Source organism: Brachyhypopomus gauderio, chromosome 4, assembly GCF_052324685.1.
Source record: "Brachyhypopomus gauderio isolate BG-103 chromosome 4, BGAUD_0.2, whole genome shotgun sequence".
Lineage (NCBI taxonomy): Eukaryota > Metazoa > Chordata > Actinopteri > Gymnotiformes > Hypopomidae > Brachyhypopomus > Brachyhypopomus gauderio.
Genome location: NC_135214.1, coordinates 25,199,599 through 25,212,069, shown reverse-complemented (window position 1 = coordinate 25,212,069; position 12,471 = coordinate 25,199,599). Strand labels below are relative to the sequence as shown.

The following is a 12,471-nucleotide window of genomic DNA, read 5'->3' as shown; positions in this document are numbered from 1 at the left end:
TCTGAGTGCGCCAACTGCTTTAAATGTGCCCACAATCAGAAATGCCGCAATAAAACAGACGCAGCCTCGATGACAGAAACTCCTTTATTGTGTAGAACAATGTTTGACTGGAAAACGTGAGATGTACTCGTGTGTGTGTGGTGAGTTTACTCTGTTTCAACACAATATCTGTCATGTATTGTACTACTTGGGCTGTAGAAGTCACGAAAGCGCTGATCATTCTCTGACCTTTAATGCTGATCTGTATTACAATCACCTCAGTACGACGGGCCGCTAATCTAAGGTTTCATACCACAAACTGAAACAACATAGTAACTGATGTTGTAGGTAGAAGCGTCCCTGCGGTTCCTTAAGATCAGTTAGATCTATTTGTACTCGACAGTTTGGTGGTATTTTCTAACATGAGTAATTTCTCATTAATGCTGAGTAATTTCCCCAAGCTTTAATTGAAAGACTAGGTTGATCTGGAGTGTAGATCCCGGAGACATCGCGGAGTGCTGTATGATGTTTAGATCTGCTGCATTGGTTTTAAGTGAGGAGAGACCTGATTGGGAAGAGAACATTTTAAGTTAATGTCAAATCTGTCACCACAGATACTTGTCCATTTCATCTCAGAAAATATTACTGTCTATGTACTTCAATGATTAGGGCTCCTTAAAAAACACCTTCCCCTTCACCATGCTGCAGAATCATTAACTACATCTCACAGTGTGCATCACCAACCTCAAAGTCTGTGCCTGTGCATTTTCTGATATCATCAGGAGTTAGCCCCTCCCACACTTCAATAAGAGTGAGGCCTTTGTTTTTGTCCACATCAAACACAGCCTGAGGAGAGGACAATCAAACACATCCTCAATGAAACACCAATCACATTTAGTACTTAATCCTAGTGCTTATGGTCAGTTATACTTGAATTTATGTTTGCATGTAATATCTCGCAGAACAGGACGTTATGAGGGTTTGTTCAAATGCTTCTCTCCTGCAGTGCTGTTATAATGCAGCTACAGGCATTCGGGTCTCCACAAGTGTCCCAGTAACGGCTTGTGAGATGAGAGTGGTTTTCAAAATGAGCAAACCCAGTACACCCTTCTGCTAGGAGTGTGACCAGGCAACAGCAGCAGGAGGCACCGCCCCCACATGCCCCCGCCAGATCACGTGCGCCGGCCAGATCACGTGCGCCGGCGTGGATATGAAGACGTGAACAAGTAGTTTTGGACAAAACATTTAGAATGATCATCGCTGAGGACCTCAGATCTCCTGTGGTCTCATGGACACCAGAAAAAAAGTGTTTTATTAAACCCACACTGGATACAAAAAGACAGAGGGAACCTGGACCCTACTGGGGCGGGACGGACCCTACTAGGGCAGGGCGGGACTCTACTGGGGCGGGACCCTACTGGGGCGGGGACCCTACTGGGGCGGGACCCTACTGGGGCGGGGACCCTACTGGGGCAGGACCCTACTGGGGCGGGGACCCTACTGGGGCGGGACCCTACTGGGGCAGGACCCTACTGGGGCGGGGACCCTACTGGGGCAGGACCCTACTGGGGCGGGACCCTACTGGGGCAGGACCCTACTGGGGCGGGGACCCTACTGGGGCGGGGACCCTACTGGGGCGGGACCCTACTGGGGCGGGACCCTACTGGGGCGGGGACCCTACTGGGGCGGGACCCTACTGGGGCGGGGACCCTACTGGGGCAGGACTCTACAAGAAGACGTGTGGGTTTGGCAGGGTCAGCATACGTGCTTCTTCCCAACGTGGCTCATGTCTGCTGGATCTGAGGGAAATTACATCATGGATGCCATGCGGGAAGTAGTAGGGGCTTACTCTACCCGTTCTGACCTGTCTGCCCCTCCACGTCTGACCTGTCTGCCCCTCCACGTCTGACCTGTCTGCCCCTCCACGTCTGACCTGTCTGCCCCTCCACACGTCTGACCTGTCTGCCCTTCCACGTCTGACCTGTCTGCCCCTCCACGTCTGACCTGTCTGCCCCTCCACGTCTGACCTGTCTGCCCCTCCACACGTCTGACCTGTCTGCCCCTCCACACGTCTGACCTGTCTGCCCCTCCACACGTCTGCCCTGTCTGCCCCTCCACACGTCTGCCCTGTCTGCCCCTCCACACGTCTGACCTGTCTGCCCCTCCACGTCTGACCTGTCTGCCCCTCCACACGTCTGACCTGTCTGCCCCTCCACACGTCTGACCTGTCTGCCCCTCCACGTCTGACCTGTCTGCCCCTCCACACGTCTGACCTGTCTGCCCCTCCACACGTCTGACCTGTCTGCCCCTCCACACGTCTGACCTGTCTGCCCCTCCACACGTCTGACCTGTCTGCCCCTCCACGTCTGCCCTGTCTGCCCCTCCACGTCTGCCCTGTCTGCCCCTCCACGTCTGCCCTGTCTGCCCCTCCACGTCTGACCTGTCTACCCCTCCACGTCTGACCTGTCTGCCCCTCCACACGTCTGACCTGTCTGCCCCTCCACACGTCTGACCTGTCTCCATTTTTTTTTACTTCTCCATCTCTCCACACCTGCCAGTGAGAGGATAATCACACAGGGGATAATAGATAATAGTGCAGATCACAGTGGATCACATAAAAGCACAGATCAGAGTGGATCACAAAGAGGATAATGCAACAGATCAGAGTGGATCACACTGGATAGCACAGATCACAGTGGATCACAAAGTGGATAATAGTGCAGATCAGAGTGGAGCACACGGGATAATAGAGTGGATTAGAGAAGCTACAGGAATCTGATAAAATAAGGGCCTGTATGTGTGTGTGTGTGAGTCCTGAGTGGTTAATGTTAACACATTTTGATTGAGAAGATCTTCACTTGAGAAACTAGAATGTATAGTTTACACCATAGTTGAGCTGAAGAACATTCAATTAGCATCAGTTATTTTTTCTACCCTGTTGTCCTTAAGCAGAGTGAGTTAGATTGATGAGTCCCTCCTCCAGAGTCCCAGCCCCTCCTCAAGCCCCTCCCTCAGCCCCTCCCCCTCCAAGAGTGCTTCTGGACCCCCGTAATCATGCTCTGCTGACTAGCGGTCTCCGATCAGAATGCTTACACTTACGGGAACTCGAATCTGGGAGCTTTTTTTTTTTTTTACGTTCTTTCAGCAACCTCAACACCTCCAGTCTGCAGGTTACAGGGAGCCATTTGGCCTGGATCACCTTTGCTAACATCTTACCAAAATAATGTTCCCCCTGCTAAAATGTTAGCAAAACTAGAGTGCTCAAATATTAACTACTGAAGACACCGTAACCATGGCAACACAGCAGCGCATACTCTTGCTATCGCCCTGCCATCCAATAAGAGTAAGACCAAATGGAACTGATGAGGCAGGTGTCCGTCCTCAGGACGTCACTCTGATGTTGGGGTGTATGGTCGTGTCCTCAACACCCGTCTTGCTTGACGGTAAATTAGCCTTAATGAGGCCAGTAGTGCTCAGAGTGAGGCAGAGTGGGCGGAGTTTACCTTCTCGGTGATGATGCGATCCACACACTGCTTGCCCGTTAGTGGCAGGCTGCATTTCTCCAGGATCTTGTGTTTGTTTCCCTGAGAAACACAGAAGAAAACAATGAGAAGGCAATGAGAAAGTTTGCAAAGACGACACAGTGACGTCTGGCGTTCAGCATCGACCTGCACACGTGCGTGTTCATGTTGCGCACACACACACACACACACACACACACACAGCTGTACCTTGGCTGAGTGCTCCATTGTAACCACCACTTTAGTCCCAGCGCTGGCCACCAGGTCCATAGCTCCCCCCATGCCCTTCACCATCTTACCCTGAAACACACACACACACACACACACACACACACACACACACACACACACACACACACACACACACACACACACACACACACACACACACACACACACACACACACACACACACACACACACACACACACACACACACACACCTGAGCAGTACTGGATGGGTCACAGTGACTGCTGAAACACTGTTCACATGTAACCTGTAACCTGAACTGCAGTGCCTCAGCTCACCCATCCAGACCCCCAGCAGGACTCCCTCCACCCATCCAGACCCAGCAGGACTCCATCCACCCATCCAGACCCAGCAGGACTCCCTCCACCCTGCCTACATCACTTTTCTGCCATCTCACAGTTCTGATGTTCTTGCAGCTTTAGCATGTTGTGAATGACTACAATGGGAACTACATCTAATCTGCTTTTCTGTGGCATCCAACCCCAGACATAGCCAAACACCACACAGATAGCATCCTATACTAGAACCATGACAGTATAGGACCAGAGCAATCTATTAAACCATGGTTCTACCCTGTACTCCATTAAACCATGGGTCTACCCTTTAATCTATTAAACCATGGGTCTACCCTTTAATCTATTAAACCATGGGTCTACCCTGTACTCTATTAAACCATGGGTCTACCCTTTAATCTATTAAGCGATGGGTCTACCCTTTAATCTATTAAACCATGGGTCTACCCTTTAATCTATTAAACCATGGGTTTACCCTTTAATCTATTAAGCCATGGGTCTACCCTGTACTCTATTAAACCATGGGTCTACCCTTTAATCTATTAAACCATGGGTCTACCCTGTACTCTATTAAACCATGGGTCTACCCTTTAATCTATTAAACCATGGGTCTACCCTTTAATCTATTAAACCATGGGTCTACCCTTTAATCTATTAAACCATGGGTCTACCCTTTAATCTATTAAGCCATGGGTCTACCCTTTAATCTATTAAACCATGGGTCTACCCTTTAATCTATTAAACCATGGGTCTACCCTTTAATCTATTAAACCATGGGTCTACCCTTTAATCTATTAAGCCATGGATCTACCCTTTAATCTATTAAGCCATGGGTCTACCCTTTAATCTATTAAACCATGGGTCTACCCTTTAATCTATTAAACCATGGGTTTACCCTTTAATCTATTAAGCCATGGGTCTACCCTGTACTCTATTAAACCATGGGTCTACCCTTTAATCTATTAAACCATGGGTCTACCCTGTACTCTATTAAACCATGGGTCTACCATTTAATCTATTAAGCCATGGGTCTACCCTGTACTCTATTAAACCATGGGTCTACCCTTTAATCTATTAAACCATGGGTCTACCCTTTAATCTATTAAACCATGGGTCTACCCTTTAATCTATTAAGCCATGGGTCTACCCTGTACTCTATTAAACCATGGGTCTACCCTTTAATCTATTAAACCATGGGTCTACCCTGTACTCTATCAAACCATGGGTCTACCCTGTACTCTATTAAACCATGGGTCTACCCTGTACTCTATCAAACCATGGGTCTACCCTGTACTCTATCAAACCATGGGTCTACCCTGTACTCTATCAAACCATGGGTCTACCCTGTACTCTATTAAACCATGGTTCTACTGGTTCTAGCCTTTTCTTCAATTACTTTAAAATGAAATCTTGCCAGAAGCTTCCGTATCGTTAGAGGATCCGTTAATGCAGTTTTGATTGAGTTTCCAACCTCATAATGAGAACAGGACAAGCCCAGAAAGAGCCTGACCGGGAATCTCAGAAGACACTCCACAAACACACACTCCACACACACACATACTCACTCTCTCACACACACACACACTCACTCTCACTCTCACACACACACACACACACACACACTCTCTCACACACACACACACACTCACACACACACACACACACACACACACACACACACACTGAACAGAGGATCTGTCCCTCTCATGGTGTGGTTTCCCGGACTGTCTCAGGGATATAACAGGAAGCAAATGTGAGATTTGACCTATAATGTAGAGCGTCTCACGTGTGTTTAGTTCATGTTGTTGGTAGTCTGCAGCCAGAGTGCTTTACACACCAGAACGCCACGCTGATGGGGGGGGGGGGGGGGTGTCTGATTCTGATGGAGACTGTAACTTTAGTTGACAGCAGATTGCCAGACAGAGTTTCCATGACAACAAATCAAATATTTCCCCTGCAACTTTGGCCATCCTCGGCTTTCAGGCCAGCTGATGTGGAGGAGAGCTGACGCCCTTCACTAGACGCCCTTCACTAGACGCCCTTCACTAGACGCCCTTCACCACACGCCCTTCACTACACGCCCTTCACTACACGCCCTTCACTACACGCCCTTCACTACATGCCCTTCACTACATGCCCTTCATTAGACGCCCTTCACTAGACGCCCTTCACCAGACGCGTACCTTTTGTTAGACGTCTGCTCGTCTGCTGTGCTAACGTAACACTCTCCCACACATACAAAACACACTCTCCCACACACTCAAACACACACACAAAACACACACGCCCACACAAATACGCACTCTCCCACACACACACACCCACAAACACACAAAACACACACACAAATAAAGCACATACGCACCACACACACGCATACAAAACACACACGCATACACAAACACACACACACACAAACACACACTCTCCCACACACTCCACACACTCACAAACACGCACTCTCCCACACACTCCATACAAACACACACGCACAAAAAACACGCACACACAAAACACGCACACTCACAAACACATACAAATACATGTGGGCACCACCAGCACACACTCACACTCTTTCTTTCCTTCTTTCTCTCTCTCTCTCTCTCTCTCTCTCTCTCTCTCTCTCTCTCTGCTTGGGCAGCTAAGTGCTGCGGACACATATTTCTGCCGTTTCCCAGACAACCAGACAACTACTGAAGTTCCAGAGACAAACACACTAAAGGTTGTGTGGTGAGAGAGCACACCTGCAGTCAAAAAAGACCCTGCGAAAGCCTTAATCAGAGCGGGCCAGACTCATATAGCTGTTGTTGATGAAGGGTGTGTCCACTCACCCAGACCCACCAGGCAAGAGGTGGAGAACTCACCACAGCTTTGACCAGACCAGCATATGCGCCGTCCGGGAGGAAAAAGGGCAAAAATAAGCATGTAATCATATTCATATTGTTAAAATAACATCGCTTGTCATGGGCATGTTACTGACAAAGTTAAGTGGCTGATAGGCCACCCAGCCCGGCAGCCGGAGTGAATTCAGACAAACGCCATCGTGACCGGAGTGAGCACAAACAGCATCGTGACCGGGGTGAGCTCAAACACCATCGTGACCGGGGTGAGCTCAAACACCATCGTGACCGGAGTGAGCTCAAACACCATAGTGACCGGAGTGAGCTCAAACACCATAGTGACCGGGGTGAGCTCAAACATCATAGTGACCGGGGTGAGCTCAAACACCATCGTGACCGGAGTGAGCTCAAACACCATCGTGACCGGAGTGAGCTCAAACACCATCGTGACCGGAGTGAGCTCAAACACCATAGTGACCGGAGTGAGCTCAAACACCATAGTGACCGGAGTAAGCTCAAACACCATCGTGACCGGAGTGAGCTCAAACACCATAGTGACCGGAGTGAGCTCAAACACCATAGTGACCGGAGTGAGCTCAAACACCATCGTGACCGGAGTGAGCTCAAACATCATAGTGACCGGAGTGAGCTCAAACACCATAGTGACCGGGGTGAGCTCAAACATCATAGTGACCGGGGTGAGCTCAAACACCATCGTGACCGGAGTGAGCTCAAACACCATCGTGACCGGAGTGAGCTCAAACACCATCGTGACCGGAGTGAGCTCAAACATCATAGTGACCGGAGTGAGCTCAAACACCATAGTGACCGGGGTGAGCTCAAACATCATAGTGACCGGGGTGAGCTCAAACACCATCGTGACCGGAGTGAGCTCAAACACCATCGTGACCGGAGTGAGCTCAAATACCAGACACTGCTTTTTTACTCTGAGATGGTCAAAGCTGAGGATATTAAAAATGCTAATTCATAATTTACCATTTCGGACACTTTCTTCTAAATGTCCTTAAAATGACACACACTTCTTCCATGCAGTTCCCATCAGCAGGTAATGCACGCTGAAACGGCTCCACCACCGAGTTCAGGATGTTTGATGAAGCGTGAGCTTGAACCGTCCCTGTGGCAGAGAGAGCCGCTATCAGTGCAGGACCAGACGGAGGAGGGTATGTATCGTCCCTCTCCCTCACTCTCTCCCTCCCTCCCACCTCTCAATCTCTTCTTTTTTCTGTTTCTTTTTCTCTCCTCCTTCCCTCACTCTTTCTCCCTCTCTGTTCCATCCCCCCTCTCTCTCCCTTTCTCTCCACTCCTCCTGTCCTCAACATGTAGCCTCAAGCAGCCCTCTATTCCACTCTCTGTGGCTACTCACTCTCTCCCTCTCTCTCTCTCTCTCTCCCTCTCTCTTCCCCCCATGTGGGTGAGGAGCAGAGGTAGCCCAGTGTAATTGAGGGATTATGATAATGACTCAACCAGACTCATTTGCTTCATTAAGGGTGGAGAAGGCAGTCAGGAACACCCAGCACCACCCTCTGCTGTCTGCGCAGGGCAGTCAGACCTCGAGGTGGACACACACTCTACTGTCTCACTATGCATCTCGTTCTGTTTGTAATTCCACCATCTCACATGTGCTTGGCTTTAAGGGTATACCAGGAAATTACATACACATTCAGAACAAACAGACCAAGTGGACTCTTCCTTTAAGGGTTATTAATGTAAGTCAGCTGAAACATTCTCTCCATAACCTGTTTAGAACTCCATTTTATAACTCCATTAGCACAATAATCCTCCTCCTCTTACAATGACTTGACCAGTTAAATTTCATTAGAGATTTTAAGCAGCATTTTCTTAACAACCATTTCCATGTGTGTCCATGTTCAACCCCAGTGCCAAGACCCAGTGGGTCTCCCTTTACCAGAACCGCAGAACTGCAGAAGCACTACAGCCCTCTCCAGGGCCGTCCTCATTAGCAAGGCTAGGAGACCCAGAGACCCGATGCTCACGAAAGCTCTGGAGGACGTACCTCCACCAGACGGCATGAGCCAGACGCAGGGTCCTGGCAGGCTTTCTGTCACTGCCAGGTAGGAACTATAAATAACCCCGGCTGCTGGGCACGTCCGTATCAACCCCCACGAGGCCCAGCGCCACGGAGACAGGCAGCAGAAGAGCTTCTCCACCATGGCCAGCAATCATGCTCGTTAATTCGTGAAAGGCCTTAGAAAAGGCGGGTGGAGGCGGAGACGACGCCGATGCCTAACTGTGCTAACTAGCTAGCACCGCTGACGGTGAGACGACACAGGAGACGAGTGGACCGAGGAGCTGGAGCCATCAATCCACAGCTGCAATGGCCACCAGTTCTGCCCAGTGTCTACTAATCCCAATAACCACCACCTCCTCCTGCCCAGTGTCTACTAATCCCAATAACCACCACCTCCTCCTGCCCAGTGTCTACTAATCCCACTAACCACCACCTTCTTCTGCCCAGTGTCTACTAATCCCAATAACCACCACCTCCTCCTGCCCAGTGTCTACTAATCCCACTAACCACCACCTTCTTCTGCCCAGTGTCTACTAATCCCACTAACCACCACCTTCTTCTGCCCCAGTGTCTACTAATCCCAATAACCACCACCTCCTCCTGCCCAGTGTCTACTAATCCCACTAACCACCACCTTCTTCTGCCCAGTGTCTACTAATCCCACTAACCACCACCTTCTTCTGCCCCAGTGTCTACTAAGCCCACTAACCACCACCTTCTTCTGCCCCAGAAGAAGTTAGTACTAATCCCACTAACCACCATCTTCTTCTACCCAGTGTCTACTAATCCCACTAACCACCACCTTCTTCTACCCAGTGTCTAGTAATCCCACTAACCATCACCTTCTTCTGCCCCAGTGTCTACTAATCCCAGTAACCACCACCTTCTTCTACCCAGTGTCTACTAATCCCACTAACCACCACCTCCTCCTGCCCAGTATCTACTAATCCCACTAACCACCACCTTCTTCTGCCCCAGTGTCTACTAATCCCACTAACCACCACCTTCTTCTGCCCCAGTGTCTACTAATCCCAATAACCACCACCTCCTCCTGCCCAGTGTCTACTAATCCCAATAACCACCACCTCCTCCTGCCCAGTGTCTACTAATCCCACTAACCACCACCTTCTTCTGCCCCAGTGTCTACTAATCCCACTAACCACCACCTTCTTCTGTCCCAGTGTCTACTAATCCCACTAACCACCATCTTCTTCTACCCAGTGTCTACTAATCCCACTAACCACCACCTTCTTCTACCCAGTGTCTAGTAATCCCACTAACCATCACCTTCTTCTGCCCCAGTGTCTACTAATCCCAGTAACCACCACCTTCTTCTACCCAGTGTCTACTAATCCCACTAACCACCACCTCCTCCTGCCCAGTATCTACTAATCCCACTAACCACCACCTTCTTCTGCCCCAGTGTCTACTAATCCCACTAACCACCACCTTCTTCTGCCCCAGTGTCTACTAATCCCAATAACCACCACCTCCTCCTGCCCAGTGTCTACTAATCCCAATAACCACCACCTCCTCCTGCCCAGTGTCTACTAATCCCACTAACCACCACCTTCTTCTGCCCCAGTGTCTACTAATCCCACTAACCACCACCTTCTTCTGTCCCAGTGTCTACTAATCCCACTAACCATCACCTTCTTCTACCCAGTGTCTACTAATCCCACTAACCACCACCTTCTTCTGCCCCAGTGTCTACTAATCCCACTAACCATCACATTCTCCTGCCCAGTGTCTACTAATCCCACTAACAACCACATTCTCCTGCCCCATATCTACTAATCCCACTAACCACTGCCTTCTCCTGCCCCATATCTACTATTCCCACTAACCACTGCCTTCTCCTGCCCCATATCTACTAATCCCACTAACCACCACCTTCTTCTGCCTAGTGTCTACTAATCCCACTAACCACTGTCTTCCCCTGCCCCATATCTACTAATCCCACTAACCACCACCTTCTTCTACCCAGTGTCTACTAATCCCACTAACCACCACCTTCTTCTACCCAGTGTCTACTAATCCCACTAACCACCACCTTCTTCTGCCCCAGTGTCTACTAAGCCCACTAACCACCACCTTCTTCTGCCCCAGAAGAAGTTAGTACTAATCCCACTAACCACCATTTTCTTCTACCCAGTGTCTACTAGGCCCAGTAACCACCACCTTTTTCTACCCAGTGTCTACTAATCCCACTAACCACCATCTCCTCCTGCCCAGTGTCTACTAATCCCACTAACCACCACCTTCTTCTGCCCCAGTGTCTACTAATCCCACTAACCACCACCTTCTTCTGTCCCAGTGTCTACTAATCCCACTAACCACCACCTTCTTCTACCCAGTGTCTACGAATCCCACTAACCACCACCTTCTTCTGCCCCAGTGTCTACTAAGCCCACTAACCACCACCTTCTTCTGCCCCAGAAGAAGTTAGTACTAATCCCACTAACCACCATCTTCTTCTACCCAGTGTCTACTAATCCCACTAACCACCACCTTCTTCTACCCAGTGTCTAGTAATCCCACTAACCATCACCTTCTTCTGCCCCAGTGTCTACTAATTCCAGTAACCACCACCTTCTTCTACCCAGTGTCTACTAATCCCACTAACCACCACCTCCTCCTGCCCAGTATCTACTAATCCCACTAACCACCACCTTCTTCTGCCCCAGTGTCTACTAATCCCACTAACCACCACCTTCTTCTGCCCCAGTGTCTACTAATCCCACTAACCACCACCTTCTTCTGCCCCAGTGTCTACTAATCCCACTAACCACCACCTTCTTCTGCCCCAGTGTCTGCTAATCCCACTAACCACCATCTTCTTCTACCCAGTGTCTACTAATCCCACTAACCACCACCTTCTTCTACCCAGTGTCTACTAATCCCACTAACCACCACCTCCTCCTGCCCAGTGTCTACTAATCCCACTAACCACCACCTCCTCCTGCTCAGTGTCTACTAATCCCACTAACCACCACCTTCTTCTGCCCCAGTGTCTACTAATCCCACTAACCACTGCCTTCTCCTGCCCCATATCTACTAATCCAACTAACCATCACATTCTCCTGCCCCATATCTACTAATCCCACTAAGCATCACATTATCCTGCCCCATATCTACTAATCCCAGTAACCACCACCTTTATATTTGGGAAGGGTTGCAACTGCAAAATAGTGAAATATTTAAACCATATCTCTATTATAGCTTCATAAAGAAGCAATGTACTGCATGTTTGTACTGGTTCCCACCATGTAGCAACAACCAAAAACACCTGATCCACAAACAGGATTAGCCCCCTGGGGTCACAACAGGATTAGCCGCCTGGGGTCAAAACAAGATTAGTCCCCTGGGGTCAAAACAAGATCAGCCCCCTGGGATCAAAACAGGATTAGCCCCGTGGGATCAAAACAGGATTAGCCCCCTGGGGTCAAAACAGGATTAGCCCCCTGGGGTCAAAACAGGATTAGCCCCCTGGGGTCAAAAGAGAAAGATATGAGACTGCAGATCAGTGCAGAACCTG

At 49.5% G+C, this 12,471-nt stretch overlaps 1 protein-coding gene across 3 annotated transcripts in view; it reads right to left on the bottom strand.

The window, feature by feature from the left end:
* Positions 1 to 70: 70 nt before the first annotated feature.
* Positions 71 to 12,471, bottom strand: part of oxct1a (3-oxoacid CoA transferase 1a) — a 37,749-nt gene continuing 25,348 nt past the window's right edge. For 2 of the 3 annotated variants that reach the window (XM_077003260.1, XM_077003262.1), the window contains 4 exons: positions 3,711 to 3,800; positions 3,483 to 3,563; positions 724 to 825; positions 71 to 544 (listed from right to left, as the gene is read on the bottom strand). In XM_077003260.1, the coding sequence (XP_076859375.1) occupies positions 509 to 544; positions 724 to 825; positions 3,483 to 3,563; positions 3,711 to 3,800 (309 nt within the window). In that variant the 3' untranslated portion in view covers positions 71 to 508. Of the gene's footprint in view, positions 545 to 723; positions 826 to 3,482; positions 3,564 to 3,710; positions 3,801 to 7,846; positions 8,019 to 12,471 lie in introns of those variants that run through there. The other variant, XM_077003261.1, reaches the window with a different exon arrangement.